At 41.8% G+C, this 19,880-nt stretch overlaps 1 protein-coding gene across 2 annotated transcripts in view; it reads left to right on the top strand.

The window, feature by feature from the left end:
* The first annotated feature begins 2,929 nt into the window (after nucleotides 1-2,929).
* Nucleotides 2,930-19,880, top strand: part of LOC147630536 (uncharacterized) — a 46,839-nt gene continuing 29,888 nt past the window's right edge. Inside the window, exons 1-3 of one of the 2 annotated variants that reach the window (XM_086810433.1) lie at nucleotides 2,930-3,162; nucleotides 3,365-3,508; nucleotides 4,142-4,237. In XM_086810433.1, coding sequence (XP_086666559.1) covers nucleotides 3,006-3,162; nucleotides 3,365-3,508; nucleotides 4,142-4,237 — 397 coding nt within the window. In that variant the 5' untranslated portion in view covers nucleotides 2,930-3,005. The remainder of the gene's footprint in view (nucleotides 3,163-3,364; nucleotides 3,509-4,141; nucleotides 4,238-19,880) is intronic. The other variant, XM_086810432.1, reaches the window with a different exon arrangement.

Below are 19,880 nucleotides of genomic sequence, written 5' to 3'. Positions count from 1 at the left end.
CAAGAAGGTTGGCCTTCCTGATGATGAGGAGTCTCAAAATCTCTTAGGTCTAATGAGACTCATAGTGTTGTGGGAAGTATGGTGTTCAACGAACAACCTTATATGCATGGGGAAGGAGAGATGCTAACTAGCTGATGATGTTATGTAAAGTTGCTTATCAATCATATGTGTATACTAATGGAAAAGATGATATTGGTCATCAGGTCATTATTTAGTAGGCTTGACAAGATCTAGATAAAGAGTGGCAAAAGCACCAGATTTTGACCTTTGATGTTTGCAAGGATTTTGGTCCACTGATGTGGATGAAAAATCTATTCTTATTGATGACTAGCTCATGGCCTTGGATGTGGAGCCTGATGGAAGACTACTGGTCACATTCAAGTATAAGAAATGGAGATCTAGATAAAGGGTGGCATGCACTAGGCTCAAATGTTTACTTGGGTTTCGCTCTATTCATGTGGATGAAAATCCTATGCCTAATGATGACTGGCTCATGCCTTGGAGGTGGAGCCTAATGGAAGCATGTTGGTCATATTTAAGTACAAGAAATGGAGATACACTGAGAACACTTCACGTGGTATGTGTATCATGTATATGATCATAGTTGGAAAGGACTTGGTTGTGGCCATGGATTTGGTTTCTTCTTCTTTGGGAGACAATTTTGTGCAAAGTATCTCATTTGATGAAGACTAGTGTTTTATTAAAAGTTTAGAAAGCCTACATATGTTCCCCTCCCCATTTTATTTATTAGCTATCTTTTGTATGGTCTCATGTAATGTAAAAGGAAGAGAGTCCCTTCCTTGTGTATGTAATTTTTTAATGCTAGACATAATATAAATTTATAATTATTAAAAAATAAAGTAAATTGGACTCAATAATAATTAGAAAAAGAGCTCCTGAGAAAACCATAACAAGGTTGAAATATTCTTCTACTTCTTGGACGACTCAAAAGAGGTCTACAAAAAGATAAGTGAAAACTAACATAGTACTCTAAAGATAATTGAAAACCAACATAAGTACTAGAGTACTATGTATAAGCGGTTGATGTTGTCAGACATCTTTGCTTGCAACAACCTTCTCACTCATAATTCGGTTGATGTTGTTAGACATCTTTGCTTGTAACAACAGAAAATCTACAAACAGACAATTTTTGCATGCAACCTGCAACACAACAATATCTGCTGTAACTCCTGTTAGGTGGCGGTACTTCTGCACAATCTATGTGTCCCAACACACATGACTAGAGTACATGTATATACACCCACAATAAAAAATACATGTGCAATCACCCAAAACACATTGCTACACTACAATAATTAGAGTTCAGACAACGATAGTTCCAAACCAGAACTTCCTAGAAGCGCTCGAAAACACCGTTTATAGTGGCCAAATAGAGGCCGAAACGTGTCCCAAATGCAAATCTAGTCTTCACACTAGAGTACTAAGCATACTTCAAGTACCTCCGCACCTACGAGACAACTTCTTAATCAAAGACATGTAGCTCTTAGAGCTACCCAAGGGGTGTCGTACCACAACAAGAAGGGAAAGAGATGATGATGCTCTTACTCGTATATACTGCTTCCTTTGCCTTTGTAGCTTTCTTTGCTTTGTCTTGCTGCTCAGCTCCTTACCCTAAACCAAGCTTTGATACCATGAAAAGATTGAGGGAGGAGAGAGAGAGAGCTTGAGCTCTTGCAAGCACACACACACTCTCACAACAATGGATAAGACACACACAGAGATAGAAGGCTGGAATCTTCTTCTCCTACTTCTTGCACTCAAAAGAGGTCTACAAAAAAGATAAGCGAAAACCAACATAAGTACTGTCCATAATGTGAACATGCTAAGTAGGTGAGCTGGCAAGATAAGTATACCATAACTTAGTTGGACTAGGTAGGTGTAGTAATCATTGTTGAAGATCCGTCATGTTAACTACCAAACGTGCCATTGGTGTAACGATCACCCAGGCACGTCATGAGTGTCAACTTGTGTTGAGCTTGATATCTCAACATCTCTCTCTCTCTCTCGCACACACACACGCACACGCACGCGCGCACACACATACACACACACACAAAATCTTACACACACACATACATGCATGCAAATATATATTTTATATAATATTATGTTTTATTATATTTAGGCACATATACCTATCCATACATATATATGTGTATTTATAAGTATGAATAAATGTATATATACACACATACATATATATGTGTATTTATAAGTATGAATAAATGTATATATACACACACATACACATTTAACTTCAATTAATTAAATTTTAATTTAGATTAAAATTTAATGGGTGGGATAAATGCATCTTATATGTAATGTTTCTCTCTCTCTCACTCACACAAACACACACATAGACACATATATGCACATATGAAAAAATTCAAAGGTAGCGCAAATCGCTCCCCTTTCTCCCTTGGCCTTTTCAGTCCTCTCCTTTGGCCATGTGGAAGGGGGAATAGCCTATGTTTAATAAGAGTATAGATAGATGGGCACAGGCTCACACTTGTGGTCAGCAATTTCTCCAGCACCAAAGCCAGTCACCATTTCACCATGTTCAATTTTTCAACAGCTGACGTGTTGATCCTTGCGAGCATTCCCATGGCCTCTATTCTGCTTGTTGCTTAGGTGTTGAGCAATGACCTTTTCCAAATGTCCCTTCCAACAGCTACCATGATGGCCTAGAATGGATAAGGTCGATGGTAGGCTGTTGTATAGGGAGGCTTACGGCACAACCGTTGATGACCTCCGCTAGTAGAATGGCCCTCCACACACACACATACATGTACACACTCGCCCTCTTCACACACATACATGTACACACTCACACATGCATTTATCACACAAGCTTGCACACACTCACACATGAATAAATGCAGCACGCAGTCATGCGCACATACATATATACATATGCAAATAAGAGGTGCTGGGCTCTCTCTCTCTCTCTTCCCGCTTTTTCTTAAACACGCTCAGGGGTTGGCATGGCAAGTAGTGTAAGCCCATCTCCCACGCCAGTGGAAGCTTTTCATCGCTGGAATTCTGTTCAGTCTAGTTTCGTCAGCTCGTTTTCGCCAAAGGCTTGGCCGTCAAAGGGAAAGCCTACACCAAGGCGCCAATCATACGAAGCACCCACCAGAGGTAAACGCCGAACACACACACACACACACACACACACACACACACACACTCTCTCTCTCTCTCTCTCTCTCTCTCTCTCTCTTTCACACACACACACACACACACACGCGCGCGGGCGCGCACACACACACACACTTCTTTTCTGGTTTTGAATTTGGCGCGAGCAGGAAAGTTTCTCATGTAATGAAGAAACCCATCGCAGGCATGGTCACCGATGACGAACATCACTGGCAACAAACACCTGCAGATTCGGATTCAGTCGATCTATGGTCATCTCTTTCAACTTTCATAAACGGTGAAAATTGGGAGCCAGCCACTGCATCAGATACATCACAAAACATGCTGGGTCAGCTTCACGTTCTATCTCTTTTAACCCTTATTTATCTATCAAATTTTAGACTGATGATTGTGCACTGAGCCATGTTGAGTTTATCAAAATACGTGTGTGCATGAGGAGGGGGGCGGGGGGGGGATTGCATTTATACACGCGTTCAAAGGACAGCAAGGTAAAAAACTTAGAGGCTTCTTTCGAGTTTTCTTGCCATGTGAGCCACAAAGAAGAAGCACTGGTTGGATCCTCAACGGTAAATATGAAGGCTTGGGGTGTCTGTGCCATATGTATGTATGTATGTACATTTTTCATTTCAAATAGTAGGGATCAAAACACATCAGGGTTTTCTTCCCGAGCTTGTTTGAGTTTTCTAGCCATGTTGTTAAAGTGAATCACAACTTCTAGATATCACCCCATTCGCATCCCCTTCGCCACGACCATCACCTGAGCATCACCACACTTCACCAGTGAACAGTACCAGTTTGGGCAAGTACATGATCAGCATCCTCACTTCTACTTTCTTTCATTGGTAGTGTAAATCCACGTAGCACTTGCTGCAATGCCACATGCATACGCACGTACACAAAGACAAGTGGGTTTCATAATATATGAAAATGCAATAAAATGTTCTAATTGTATGTGTCGTAGGGTTATCAGCCTCACTGTTTGATGATGCAAGTTCATTCATTATGGAGGAAGAGAAACCTGCACAATATGTTCCAGCACCTCCCATAGATCCAGCAGGTGCTCCTCTCACAAAAAATATTATCTCAATATTTAAAATAACAACATATAGTTTGCTTAGTTGAGAGAAGTATTGTTCTCTTTAATTTTTAGTCATTAAAATATCTAGCATTAGAAAGAATGAAATTGTTGAAAAAATTGAGCATGCTTTGATTTTTTTTGGTAGCATGGATATACTTTATGATGTTTGAGCCATTAGACACATGTTGTTTTTGTCATATAAAAGAGCATAGATAATCAACTTCACTTGGATTTCCAAGGGAACTATTGCAGGGAACTTGGGCCATTCATATGCGAAAACTTTCCTCCCCCAACCCATGGTACCACAAGTGGTTACCTCACGGCATGATGGCTGCGGAATAGGTGTGTTTGTGTCCTGGTGATGTAGGCAAACAGTGGCGGATGGCACGGTGGCTCACAATCGGTGGCGTACAACATGCATGTGGTAGAGGGGAGAAAGTGGGATGTGGAAAGGGTTGTGTAGGGGCTAGCAAGGACAGGTGGGCAAGGCTGGGCGAGAGCAGAAACGCGTGGTAGAGGATGTCATGTGCACACATGTACATGGCTAACTATCCAAAGCTGGAGGCAGCAGAACAGACGGTTTAGGGTTAAGACCAGCACCGAGGAACCAAAGGTGATAGTAGGAGCTCAGCCGGTGTCAGTTCAAGACCACACGTGTGGGACAGCAGCATTTTTTTTTCCGAGAAAAGATCCTTTCATTAGTTATAAAAAAAACGCCCGCTGGGCTACAGAAACTCTCCTGCTTATAAGAAGGCAGAGCAGTAGAGATCTAATCAAGGCAGCTAGGGAGACTCTCCCTAGGTGCAAAAAAGTACAAATATCAGTACAAATAACTGAGAGGCTATATCATACAATAGGAGGGGGGAAAATCCAAACAGGTGGCCTGTAATGCCAGCGGGGGTACCTACGTGTAGGGTATAGAAGGGGCCGCTGCGCCAAGTGGTGTGAAAGGCCTGGCGCCGCAAGATCGCCGCATCCGAGTCGCCCCGGATGCGGTCATACTGTCCTCGCAGGGTGTGGATCAACTCCTGCCAAATCCCCCGAACAGTTCTGCTGGTGGCTCCAGTCTCCCCTCAAAGGCCCTGAAACACCGGGCCCTCCAGTTGAACCAGATGGTGAGGCTGCTGAGGAGCTCCCATCGTAGATCCCTCTCCTGTGTCCAGCCGACGGCGGACGAGAAATCCGGTGAAGGAACAAGGTGAGGCTGGCCCCTAATGAATCTGATGGCCTGGTTGTCCTGCTCCGTCTCGTATCCCAGAGCAGGCCCTGACGAAGTCGACCAAGCAGCGGCACCCCACGTATACATGCCCTCTGGAGGGGGGGGACCAAAATGCGCAGCATCTGTAGCCAAATCTGCTGCGCCTGTGGACAGTCCCATAGGCAGTGTCTCTCTGTCTCCAATGGGTGGCCGCATCGGACGCAGGCCGCCGGAAGACCACTGTAGACAAGCCAGGTGCCAACTGCAGAGCCCCTGTGGGCAACCAGCCACTAGAAAGTCGAGATCCTGCGTGCCTGTCGACTAGCCCAGAGCCTGGTCCAAAAATCCTCCACGAACTCCTGTGAGAGTCCCTGTAGCCGCCAATGCTCCGATGCAGCTGGAGAGACCATCCTCCTCGCAGACAAAATATGCCTCCCCAACCGAACAGTGTATTGAAAAAAGGTGATCTCTGTGGTCTCGGGGGACGCATAAGGATCATGCCACTCGTACTCGCCAGGGTCCCACTGGAGCCGGGCCAAGGGACGCGCAGCATATGCCCATATGCGCCAATCAGAGTCCACATCTGCAGGGGTTGGATCAATATGCCACTTCCGGGAAGCGGCGGCCACTACCCGTATCCTCTGAAAGATGCACTTTGCAACCAACGGCAACTCCGCCTCCACTCTCTGAAGTCTGCGCTCATCCTGGATCTCATAGTAGAGGCATCTACCATCCTCAGTGCAAGCTACCAAAAACCTGTAGTGCCTGCTCTGCCCTCTGAAGATTGGCCTCCTGGCCATGCAAAAACAATCCCGTGTCATCAGCAAACTCAGAATCGAGCAGGTCCTCACCCGGGACTGGGAGCTGGAGTCCTCTCAAACCAACCTCCTCTGCCGTCAGATACATGCTCATAGCCTCAGCAAAGAAGAGAAAAAGAAACGGGGCGAGAGGGCACCTCTGACGGACTGATCTGGTCAACTCAAAACTCGTCCTCCTGCCATCAGCACCTGCCTACGAGCTGTGGAATATAGAGCCGCCACTCCTCGAATCCAGACTGGCAGGATTACTCTTTTAGAATAATAAAAGATGAAATTTATTTCACTAATTTTTAAAAATTTCGTCATAACCTCCTTTGTATGGCTGACCATTTTTTAATTTTTAAGTCTCTAAAATTAATTAAAAGTGCACCATGAGTATTGAAATTATTCTAAAGTAAACATGTTTCTACTTATTTAAGACAAACATTATAAAAAACTTAACTTTAATGATTAATCATTTACCTAGGATAGAGAATTGGTTGGATTTACTAGAGAAGAGAGGGGAATGCCTTTTGCAATGAGGCATAACATCACTTGCAATTTTAGAGAAGACAAAAAGCATAAAAAAACCATAAAATAAATGGAAAAGAGAAGAATTACCAACTTACTAATGAATTTTGAGAGCTTTCCTTTGACTTGATGGTTTGAGGGTTCAACTCTTGTTTGAGACAAGAGTGGCCACCAATCTTCTAGAAGAAGGAAGGTCAAAAACTAATGAATTATGAATATAATTCACTGTTTTTGGCACTTGGGAGAGACAGGGTAACAGTGCAAAACACTATTAAGTTTCAACAAAGGGGAAGGCTTCTATGGAAAAAGTGAGCTTTTAACCAAGCTAACTGATTCTAGAATTTTTCAGATCAGTTTGGTCAATTTTTGACCATTTTTAGGTCAGTTTTGCTCACTTTTTGGATCTAGTTGAAATAGGAGAGAGGAGAGATAAAAATATCCCATTATTTGGGAGTTTAAAACTCATTCAAGCATGTGAAATAGGCGCCTCCTTCATGAGGGGAATTCTCCCATGCAGAGGTGTCAAAAATGCATCATTACTTCTAAATATCTTCCTTTTTTAACTATTAACCTTATCCTTAGTCAACTCTTCATCTTATGTGAGTATTTACTCATTTTTGGGAGATTTTTCTTTTATTTCTTCATTTATCTCTTCCCTACATTTGGATGAATCTTATTGGTCCATAGGAACCTTAATTTAAAATTTCGAAAAAAATCTTCACCCCCAAGATAATGCCTCTTGAACAGATTATACTTAATTTCTAATGCACCTTCTGGAAATCTTTTGAAACTTCTGTTTCAGGGGAACTTTTTTTAATAAGATGAGATATTTTTCTATCAAAAAATATTTAAAATCCGAATATTCTCTTTCTAGAATATTTTCTCTCTCTAGGCCAAAACTGGTAGAAACAAGATCTTTTATATTTTTGAAGAGAGATTTGATTATAGGGGAAGATGCTGGATACTTGAGATGCTGGGGAGGAATCTTACATTCTCTCCCACTTGAAAAACGCGAGATGTTCTCATCTCGCAAACTGAGAGTAATCCCGCAGCAGATCGGCTTCATTCTCCCAGGTGGCGTCTTCAAAAGGATAGAACTTCTATTTTACTAATAATTCTCTGAGAATTCTGTTCTTGAGAATCTTTTCTCGAACATCAAGAATTTCTTCAGGTTGGAGTTCCATGTGCCCTTGGGTTGAAGAGGTTAGGATTTCATCATCAAGCACATGATTTGGGCTTGGCACATATTTCTTTAGAAGGCTTACATGAAATACATTATGAACTTTGAGATGAGAAGGCAGAAATAAGGATTACTCTTTTAGAATAATAAAAGATAAAATTTATTTCACTAATTTTCAAAAATTTCGCCATAACCTCCTTTGTATGGTTGACCATTTTTTAATTTTTAAGTCTCTAAAATTAATTAAAAGTGCACCAAGAGTATTGAAATTATTCTAAAGTAAACATGTTTCTACTTATTTAAGACAAACATTATTAAAAACTTGGCTTTAATCATTAATCATTTACCTAGGATAGAGAATTGGTTGGATTTACTAGAGAAGAGAGGGGAATGCCTTTTGCTATGACGAATAACATCACTTGCAATTTTAGAGAAGACAAAAAGCATAAAAAAATCATGAAAACCATAAAATAAATGAAAAAGAGAAGAATTACCAACTTACTAATGAATTTTGAGAGCTTTCCTTTGGCTTGATGGTTTGAGGGTTCAACTCTTGTCTGAGACAAGAGTGGCCACCAATCTTCTAGAAGAAGGAAGGTCAAAAACTAATGAATTATGAATACAATTCACTGTTTTTGGCACTTGGGAGAGACAGGATAGTAGTGCAAAATACTATTAAGTTTCAACAAAGGGAAAGGCTTCTATGTATAGGAAAAAGTGAGCTTCTAACCAAGTTAACTGATTCTAGAATTTTTCAGATCAGTTTGGTCAATTTTTGACCATTTTTAGGTCAGTTTTGCTCACTTTTTGGATCTAGTTGAAACAGGAGAGAGGAGAGATAAAAATATCCCATTATTTGGGAGTTTAAAACTCATTCAAGCATGTGAAATAGGCGCCTCCTTCATGAGGGGAATTCTCCCATGCAGAGGTGTCAAAAATGCATCATTACTTCTAAATATCTTCCTTTTTAAACTATTAACCTTATCCTTAGTCAACTCTTCATCTTATGTGAGTATTTACTCATTTTTGGGAGATTTTTCTTTTATTTTTTCATTTATCTCTTCCCTACATTTTGATGAATCTTATTGGTCCATAGGAACCTTAATTTAAAATTTCGAAAAAAATCTTCACCCCCAAGATAATGCCTCTTGAATAGATTATACTTAATTTCTAATGCACCTTCTGGAAATCTTTTTGAACTTCTGTTTCAGGGGAACTTATTTTAATAAGATGAGATATTTTTCTATCCAAAAATATTTAAAATCTGAATATTCTCTTTCTAGAATATTTTCTCTCTCTAGGCCAAAACTGGTAGAAACAAGATCTTTTATATTTCTGAAGAGGGATTTGATTACAGGAGAAGATGCTGGACACTTGAGAGGCTGAGGAGGAATCTTACATTCAGGCTCAGCAAGGCTAAACATTGATGGTGTCTCGGATGAAGGCGCACAGTCCAAAGAGAGTAACACAAGACATCGAAGAAGTTCTGAGGAGGTTGTTGGTGGTGTTCCTCAAGACCCAAGGGGAATGGCAGTCTTGTGAGTTGGATGCCACTTGGGGCGTACTAGGAAAGGTTTTCAGGCAATGGTTCCAAGGGAGGGTGATCCTCCAAGGGGTGGAGTCAATACTTAGGAAAAGAAGACGAAAGAATGTGTTCAAGGATAGGGCAAGAAGGCAAGGGGACAAAGTGGAACTGATTTAGAGATCTTCATCAGATCATGAGGAGACAAAGGGATGATGACAGTCATCCAAGGTTAAGTTTGGAATCCCGTCATCAAGGTTAGCAGGAGGGGATGTCATGTGCACACATGTACATGGCTAACTACCCAAGGCATAGAGCATAGTCACAAGGGACGGGACGGGACGGTGTCGTGCCATGGCACGTCTATGATGTGAAACCGTGCATGTGAGGCCATCAAATACACATCCAGATGCATGGGGTTAAGTGCCATGACGAGTCATTATATGATGCCATGTACATATGTTCATATTGTATATGAGGTTCAATAAGACAAGCTGAGGCTGAGTCAGATCTAGGAGTTTTTGTATATGAGCATTGGAGTGTGGGTGGCAGCATACGTGGAAATGTATTTCCTTTTATTAGAATTTACTAGATAATGGGCAAGGAAGATTCGAGCGCAGCTTTTAAATGGGAATTTTCCGCATGGATAGCTGCAAAAGGCGAGCATCGCCGCATCTCTTGCGGGAATCGGTGAGATATAACCAGTTTGTGGGCTGCAGAAATAAAAACTAGGGAACAGAGGCGTTGACGACCAGGCGATTTCATTTGAAGGCCATATCTTCTGTGCATAGCTTTTAGGTGCTAGAAATGAAGGGATAATTGAGTGCTACATGATGATATGCTTTTTGGAAAATCAAAGTTCACAGTCAGCGCAGAAGCGACTGTTGCATCACGCCTTTCTCCATCGCGTTATCAGCGCTGAAGCGACCTTTATGGATTAACAAAAATAAAAAATCGAAGTGTTAACTCGTGGCATCATTCAGATAAGCTTTTATTTTAAAACCACTTCGTTTACTTTAGAAGAAGGGCATGACATATAAGTCCTTAAAGGATTTGGAATATATGGAAAAGCTTGTGAACAAGATAAAATTTTGGGGAACTTGGAGTTTTGTAAAATCACGGGAAGATGGCCTTGTTTCTGCTTGATTGAGTTTTGGAAATTATGAACATGAAATAGCTATGCCGTATTCTATCTTTTGCTTGTGAAATGTTAGAATATTAAGGCAGGTTTTCAGGTGAAAAAGAGCATCATGATATAATGGTTTTGATGGCACTGGATGTAAAGGATGTATCTGGTCACATGTATATTGGGAAAATTTGAAGGCCTTGTTATGCCTACATGTGAATGATTCAAAGGATTACGAGAAAGAAGTCAGTGAGCAAAGGAATAAACACTTGGTATGCAATTTTGTGCAATCATCAGGATGAATTCAAGGATGTATTGAGGCAAGTTGACACATGTAATTGTCATTGGAAATAGTGATGTTCAATACTCCTTGGGAAATTTTGTGCGTGAGTTTCCTTGTTGGATTTGACATTCACTCTCACAGCTAGAAGTTTCGTACTTTCTTGGCTGTACCGCACACTTCACGACATCTTTTGGTGAACCCGACGTGAAACTGCTGGGGTGAGAGTGTGGTGAAATATACAGGGAAGCTATGGCTGAGAATTCTGAGGGTCAGGGGGTTCATTTTGACCCCGGAGTTATGCAGATGTTTCAGATGTTTACCATGTACATGCAACAACAAGCTGCTGAAAGAGGACAAATTTCCACGACCAAAGCATTACAATCAATTGTGAAAAAGATGGATCAATTTGATGGGAAGGACATTACAAAGTACCTGCGCAATTATATAAAGGAGATGGAGCTAAACAGGGTGACTGAGGAGGACATGGTTCGAAGTTTCGAGCTGGTATGTGTTCCTGAAATAAGAGAGCGCATAAAAGGATTACAGACAGCACAGGGTGGCAGAAATTGGGAAGAGTTCAAGCTTGCTTTAAAGGATGAATATTTTATGGAGGATTCTGAGCGAGTGACTAAACGAACTTTCTTGGAATGGGTCACAAAATCTAAGATGGGAATTTCTGCCACAGAATTGCTAAGAGAGTTTGAGAAGCGTTATGCCCAGTTGTCAAGGATAGAGCGTGCAACTTTGGACAGAGAAAAAACAGAGCTCTTCTTACAAGCAGCTGGGAAAGATCTCCAGGAGAAATTGGAAATCCTCCTTGAGGATAAGGATACAGAGCAGGGATTAAAGAGTGATTGGAATGATGTTGAGGATGCAGTCACTATGTTAGCAAAGCGGCAGCGGAGGAGGGATAAAATGGTGATGGGCTCTGCACCCCCCATAGCTGCTGTTACCCCTGAGAATCTATCCAAACCAGCTGCTACAATTCCCAAGATAGATGGGCCGATGGATGAGCTTATCAAGGGTATGCGTGACTTAAAATTGAAGATGTCCAGGATTGAAGAAAAAGGTCTACCATTGGGGCAGGCTTCTATGCAAAGGCCTCAAAGCAAAGAAGGGTTTACATATAGATGCATATGGTGTGATGACCCAGAGCATGCAAAGAAGGATTGTACTAGCTATAAAGAAGCTCTTAAAAATCAACTTGTGTTTTTCAAAGATGGGAAAATCCATCTTACAGAGACTGGTCTTTCATTGAGTACAAACTTTGGGAAAGGAGGGATGAAAAAGCTGGTAGAGGATATGGCTGCTAGTCATGCCATTTCTGTGGTTGAGGCAGCAACCTATGGATTAAAGGTTGGTCAACTAAAGCAGGGATTTGAGAATGATGAGGATTATGAGAGTGAGGATTTTTGGCCATCAACAATGGAATTAATTGCGTCAAAGAAAGTGTCAAAGCAAGCTTTGCATGAAGCAGGTGATTGTATACGTCTTGAGACTGGCTGGGAGGAGCCTGTGGATTCTTTATCCATTCATGCCTATATTGCCAAATGCCAAAATAATGAGGCACAGGTAGAGGAGAAGCGTAAAAGGGAAAATGAGGAAGGAGGGCCATCAAAAAGAGTTACACGTGGAAGTGAAAAGAAGGATCCTGGGCCATCACATATGCCTCCACAGCATAGCAGACCTCCACAGGATGTTTCAATGGAAGAAGTGCCAGCAAAAATGAAGGAGAAGAGTAAAGGGAAAAGTCCACTCTACAAGCTTCAATCTGATATTGAAGTTGCAACAGATCTCAAAAAGGTACTTGAAGAAAGGATTCTAAACAGCAGGGTGGAATTCACACTAGGGGAAGTCTTGGGGATTGCAAAGAAAGAATTTCATGATGAGATAATTGATATTATACGAAGAAAAAGGCAGTCCATAATTGAATCTATTCCATCACAAGGGGAGGCAAGCACTTCCAAGACTCATGGAGTACAGGTACAGAAAAAGGAAGAGAGAGAAAATGTGGTGGAATGTAATCACTCTGCTGATGGGGCACGACAAGTGCGCTTTGTGGAAGAGGATGATGAAAAAGAAGTTCTTACAAAGAGTCATTACTCCAGGAGCCATTGGGCAAGAGCAACTACTGAAACCCTTGTCAAGATAGGTGATTTGGAAGAGCCATATATCGCTCTAATTGATCATGGGTCTGAAATAAATCTTATGGCTAAAAATCTCTTAACTCATCTGGAGAGCTTTATGCAGCATGTCCAAATGTAAGGGTAACTATAGGGGATGTGAAGGATGATCAGAATTTCTTTGTTCAGGAGATGTCATCGTATCCCCTTATCCTTGGGCAACCTTACATTACAGCTGTAAGGATGGAAACAAAGGTTTTGGATGATGGTTCAGCATATGCAAGAATAAGGAGTAAAGATGGCAAAAAAGCTGTTCAGTTTTTGACAGTTTGCATTAATCATGAAAGGAATCGTGAGTCTCTTCGGGCACAGTCACTCCCAAAGATAAACAGAGAGTTCATGAATTACAGGGAGATGAGGGATTTTGGCCAGGTGCCATTGTAAAGCGGGATTCCGATGGTACAAGGGGAAATGAGTTCTCGCAGGACTCAATCAATGTAAATAGTTTTTCAGCAAATTTTCAGGGATTCTCCAGCTATGGGTCACTGGTTTTTGTAAAAAGCAAGGATTTGAAGCGTGGCATGCAAAAACATATACAAAATGAACAAAAAAGTTTTGAGCAGTGTGGTTTTTTGGAGAAGAATGAGTTTATTTCAGGGGTGCTTGATGAGGTGTCATTTGTAGATACTATGGATGTGCTTTTTGATATGGGAAGAGCATGCTTACAGGGTGGAAATGAAATGATAAAGGTGTCATCTGTGGAGATGTATGATATAATCCAGGAATTTGAGGGGGTGGAATGTAAAAACATGAATTGTGAGATGGATGCTCATGTTGATACAAAGTACAAAACGGTTGCAAAGAAGGTGAAACTAGTTGCCTTGCCCTTGCCACCAGGAAGCAAGGAGAAGATAGATGAAGCTTCTATGCAGCCAAATCTTAGAGATCCGAAGAAAATTGGGCATAAATTTACTCAAGAAACTCTAAAAGAGCTGAAGATTGGTGAGAAGGATTTTCTGTTGCCAGTTGAAAGGGAATGCTTTGAGGAGATGCTTGTAAAACATGGGAAAGCCTTTGCTTTTCAGCCGCATGAGATAGGCTGTGTTGATCCAAGTGTAACAGCACCAATGGTGATCTTTACTGTTCCACATGTGCCTTGGAACCTGCGGCCAATTCCAGTACCAAAGGCTCTCTTGCCAAAGTTGATGGAATTACTAAAGGAAAAGATCAGGATGGGAATATTGGAGCCTTCATGTGCCCCATATTCCAACAGATGGTTTACTGTACCAAAGAAAAATGGGACATTGCGCTTTATTCAAGACATGCAACCTGTAAACAAAGTCACAATCAGGAATGTGGGAGCAGGCCCAATTGTGGATGAGTTTGCAGAAGCATTTGCAGGGAAAGCTATATACTCTATGGGTGATCTGTATTCGGGATATGATCAGTTCCAGCTGGATATACAAAGCAGGGACTTGACCACAATGAGAACTCCTTTGGGATTAGTAAGGATGTGTACCTTACCACAGGGAGCCACTAACTCAGTGGCACATATGATGAATGGAATGAATAAAGTCTTACGAGACTTCATACCACAAAAAACTATGCCATTTTTGGATGATGTGCCAATAAAGGGCTGTGATGAGAAAGGCAAAGATGAGGATTTGGATTCAAAAGGGTGCCGCAAGTTTGTGGCAAATCATATAAAGGATTGTGACATGATTCTATCCAGGCTTGAAGAAGTGAATCTTACTTTATCTGGGCTGAAATCAGTGTTTGGGGTTGGTGAAGTGCTAATAGTGGGACATCTTTGTAGTACTAGTGGACGCCGTCCTTGTCCAGCCAAAATAGATGCAATACAAAGAATGAAAGAGACATGCATTAATGTTACAGAGCTGAGGAGATTTCTTGGAGCATGTGTCTTTTATGTTATTTGGATCCCACATTATGCACATATAGCAGATCCTCTTTATCAACTTTTGAGGAAAAATCAAAAATTTCTGTGGAGTGCAGTACATATTAAAGCTATGCGGAAGCTGAAATATTTGCTCCAATCATCACCCATTTTGAGAAAGGCAGATTATGAGTGTGGCAGGCCTGTGATTGTTACAGTTGATACTAGTCCTACTGGGATAGGATGGGCAGTAGGGCAAGATGATGAGGATGATCATAGGTATGTAATTAGATTTGGAGCAAAGGTATTAAGCTTTCGGCAACGAAAGTATCCACAGATCAAGAGAGAATTATGGGGGATAGTCACTGCTCTAAAATGTGAAAAAGAATATCTTATTGGGGCATCTGTACTTGTGGAGACTGATTGCTTGCCACTTCTTGGGATGATAGCAAGTTGTACCACTCCAGATATTGCTATGCTTAGGTGGATTGCTTATATCAAGTCACTAAACCCTGAGTTTGAGCATATTGCGGGAAAAGATAATCCAGTTGCAGATATGCTATCAAGAGCCAGGTATGAAGATGAGAAAGAGATGATTAGTGACATTGATGATGTGGGTACAAAGTTCTATACTACAGCATATACAAAAGGGGATCATATTTGCCTATCAAATGCACTTGAGTCTTTTATTGAGGAAATATATGAAGGAGATTGGTTGCTTATTGGTCAATATTTGAGTACTCTGACAAGGCAAGAAAATTGGTCTGACTCAGAATTTAAGAGGATCCGCAGAAAAGCATATGGTTATTTCCTAAAGGATGGGTATCTCTGGAAGCATCCTAAGCAGAGGAATGCTATGCCACAGAGAGTCATATGTGATAAAGAGACACAAGGAAAGCTTGTGAAAGAATTCCATGAGAGTCTCTGGGCTGGACATAGAAGTGTGTGGGCCACCTTTACCAAAATAAAGGAAAAATATTGGTGGAAAGGAATGTACAAGGATATTTCCCAATATGTGGAAACATGCATAGTATGCCAAATGTACTCAAATGTGCGGCATCGTGATGGCTTGCAACCAACCTACCCACCTGCCATGCACTACAAATGGGTAGTGGATCTAGTTACAATGCCTTTGGGAATTTGGCAGATGCGGTATATAGCACTTGCAAGAGAAGATTTGACAAATCAGGTAGAAGGGCGTGCTCTTAGAACAAAGAGTACGGAAACAGTATGCAAATTTCTCTTGGAAGATGTGATCTGCCGATATGGTTGTGTTGGGAAAATAACAGCTGATAGGGGTGAGCTAGATGTTGAAGAAGCAAGGGAATTCTTCTCTAGAATTGGTATCAAACTGTCCCTAACATGTGCTTACAATCCTGAGGGCAATGGAAAAAGTGAGCGAGGACATCCTCCAATCATTAAAGCTTTGGCTAAGGCATGTAGAGAAAGAATGAGAGAGTGGCCAAAGCTGCTACCATATGCCTTGTGGGCTGACCGTACAACTCATAGCTCAGTGACAGGATACATGCCTGCAGAATTAATGTATGGTCAGAAGCCAGTGATGCCAGTTGAAGAAGTAATTCTAACTTGGAATGTATTGCCCTGGATGGAAGGATTGAGCAGAGATGACCTCCTTGCATTGCGAATAAGACAGTTAGAGAGGAGGCCTGGAGATATAGAGCTTGCTAAAGCTCGCTTGAAAGATGCAAGGTTGAAAAATAAAGAAAGATTTGATAGTAGACACAGACTCCGGCCAAAACCTATTGAAGAAGGTGATTGGGTTCTAATGTATGACAGTAGCCTTGACAACCAATTCACTGTTCAAAGAAAATTTGCAAAAAGATGGTTTGGCCCTTACATTGTCAAGCATGTGCATGGAAATGCCACGTACACTCTGTGTGAGCTTGATGGAACAGAAGTAAAGAATCTTGTGGCTGGCAAAAGAATCAAGATATTTAAAAGAAGGCATGATAATGATCCTTTTGATTCACAAGAGATTCAGGATGAGAGGCTTGACAGTGGTAGTATGGATATGGTTGAAGAGGAAGAGGATGATCTTCCTGGAACTGCAGAAGATGAAGGCGACATCCAGTTATATGTGGACCTTGATGATGATTTGGCACATACCAGAGGATGTGCAGGTTTAGAGGGGGTGGATGTCGTGCCATGGCACGTCTATGATGTGAAACCGTGCATGTGAGGCCATCAAATACACATCCAGATGCATGGGGTTAAGTGCCATGACGAGTCATTATATGATGCCATGTACATATGTTCATATTGTATATGAGGTTCAATAAGACAAGCTGAGGCTGAGTCAGATCTAGGAGTTTTTGTATATGAGCATTGGAGTGTGGATGGCAGCATACGTGGAAATGTATTTCCTTTTATTAGAATTTACTAGATAATGGGCAAGGAAGATTCGAGCGCAGCTTTTAAATGGGAATTTTCCGCATGGATAGCTGCAAAAGGCGAGCATCGCCGCATCTCTTGCGGGAATCGGTGAGATATAACCAGTTTGTGGGCTGCAGAAATAAAAACCAGGGAACAGAGGCGTTGACGACCAGGCGATTTCATTTGAAGGCCATATCTTCTGTGCATAGCTTTTAGGTGCTAGAAATGAAGGGATAATTGAGTGCTACATGATGATCTGCTTTTTGGAAAATCAAAGTTCACAGTCAGCGCAGAAGCGACTGTTGCATCACGCCTTTCTCCATCGCATTATCAGCGCTGAAGCGACCTTTATGGATTAACAAAAATAAAAAATCGAAGTGTTAACTCGTGGCATCATTCAGATAAGCTTTTATTTTAAAACCACTTCGTTTACTTTAGAAGAAGGGCATGACATATAAGTCCTTAAAGGATTTGGAATATATGGAAAAGCTTGTGAACAAGATAAAATTTTGGGGAACTTGGAGTTTTGTAAAATCACGGGAAGATGGCCTTGTTTCTGCTTGATTGAGTTTTGGAAATTATGAACATGAAATAGCTATGCCGTATTCTATCTTTTGCTTGTGAAATGTTAGAATATTAAGGCAGGTTTTCAGGTGAAAAAGAGCATCATGATATAATGGTTTTGATGGCACTGGATGTAAAGGATGTATCTGGTCACATGTATATTGGGAAAATTTGAAGGCCTTGTTATGCCTACATGTGAATGATTCAAAGGATTACGAGAAAGAAGTCAGTAAGCAAAGGAATAAACACTTGGTATGCAATTTTGTGCAATCATCAGGATGAATTCAAGGATGTATTGAGGCAAGTTGACACATGTAATTGTCATTGGAAATAGTGATGTTCAATACTCCTTGGGAAATTTTGTGCGTGAGTTTCCTTGTTGGATTTGACATTCACTCTCACAGCTAGAAGTTTCGTACTTTCCTGGCTGTACCGCACACTTCACGACAACGGGGGACGGCCATATGTAGGGAACGGGGGCGGGGGTAGGAACGGCACTTAAAAATTACTTCGTTAGTACCACCCACTCGCCTATACGGGCAAAGCTTGCATGTCCATGGCTGTGCACCACCTCCATGAGGGGATGGGGTGTGATTGATCTCATCCCACCATGTCCATCCCGTCGTCCTTCTACGGGTAGTTGGAACTTGAAGAGCCACTGCCACGAGGAGGATGCCCTGGATGATGGATGCCTCCTTGTCACTTGATAGCTTGAGAGAGAAAATGAAATGATATATTAACGTCTTCAGAAGGCCAAAATGACCTATGAGACCAAAAAGGCTACAACAATTGGTGGATCTGATACTTGAGCCTTGAAGTTGAGGGAGAACTTGAGTGTGAGGATGGGTGTGTGTGTGTGTGAAGCTTGAGACAGAGTGTGTGTGGGAGAGTGTCTTGAGAGGCTATAGCTTGCTTGTGTGAGCTTGAAACTTGAGACCTTGGTCCTTGAGGCTTGCCGCTTGAGGGGGAGAGAGAGTGTGTGTGTGAAGCTAAAGCTTGAAGTGTGAGAGGGAGAGTGTGTGTGTGTGTGTCTTCTTATAGGGAGGGAGGCAAGAGAGAGGCCAAGGCCCAAAGCCTCAAAGGCTCAAGGCCTATGGGCCAAGGCTAAAGGCCCATGAAAAGCCCCTCCCAAACGGCCCAAAAAAAAAGGTAAAAAATGTGACCATTGCCCAAACAGTAACCTGCAGGCGTTCCTATGCAGCCGTCCCCTCCTGGATCCGTCCCTTGTGAGGGACGCCCAGGTGGGGACGTCCGTCCGTCCCCGTCCCACAGTGTTCCCGGGACGGTGTCCCCCCGTTCCAAGGGTCCGTCCCCTCCGTCCCCTGTGACTATGGCATAGAGTTAGATTCATTCAGTCCTTTATGGGCTGGATCACTAGATTAGGACTTCATGGAGACCTTTTTATGGGGCAGCCTAGGGCTGCCAGAAGAATGTACACCTTTTTGTACCATAGTGAATACACTGAAAACTCAGCTATCTTTCTCTCTTCTCTCCATCTTTCGCTTGTGTTTTGCATCAGCATGTTCTAGGAAGGTGTTTAGGTTGAAAGAAGACTCCCAGAGCTTTGGCATGTGACAGAGGCAAAGTGGGGCAATTAGTTAACGCGCAACGAAGGGAAAAAACGCAAAGAAATAGAAGAAGAAGGAAGAGGAGGAGGAAAGAAAGTTATATTAACGTCTACATCCCATAGACCCCAAGGGTCTATGGGACCATATGTAATACAACGGTACCATGGTACTATTAATGTTTGCAAAAGATCAAAGGGTTTATTAGACCAAAAGTTTACAATGTGTCCATGAAGTGATAAAATCATGGAAAAAAAAACCCGAGTAGAGCTGAGAGAAGAAACAACAGCCTTGTAAGTGCCACTGGTACAATTCTACAATGATACAATGTGAGGTGATCAAAGTGGGTCCTCGAGATCTATGACTGCATAGAGGCTCTCCACATCCACTACTTGTGGAGAGGCACTCCTATTCTTTGGAGGATCTCTCAGATCTGAAGATGTTG

The sequence above is a fragment of the Cibotium barometz genome, chromosome 16, assembly GCF_041138505.1.
Source record: "Cibotium barometz isolate CiBa-2024 chromosome 16, ASM4113850v1, whole genome shotgun sequence".
Classification (NCBI taxonomy): domain Eukaryota; kingdom Viridiplantae; phylum Streptophyta; class Polypodiopsida; order Cyatheales; family Cibotiaceae; genus Cibotium; species Cibotium barometz.
This window is presented reverse-complemented; position numbering and strand designations above follow the sequence as displayed.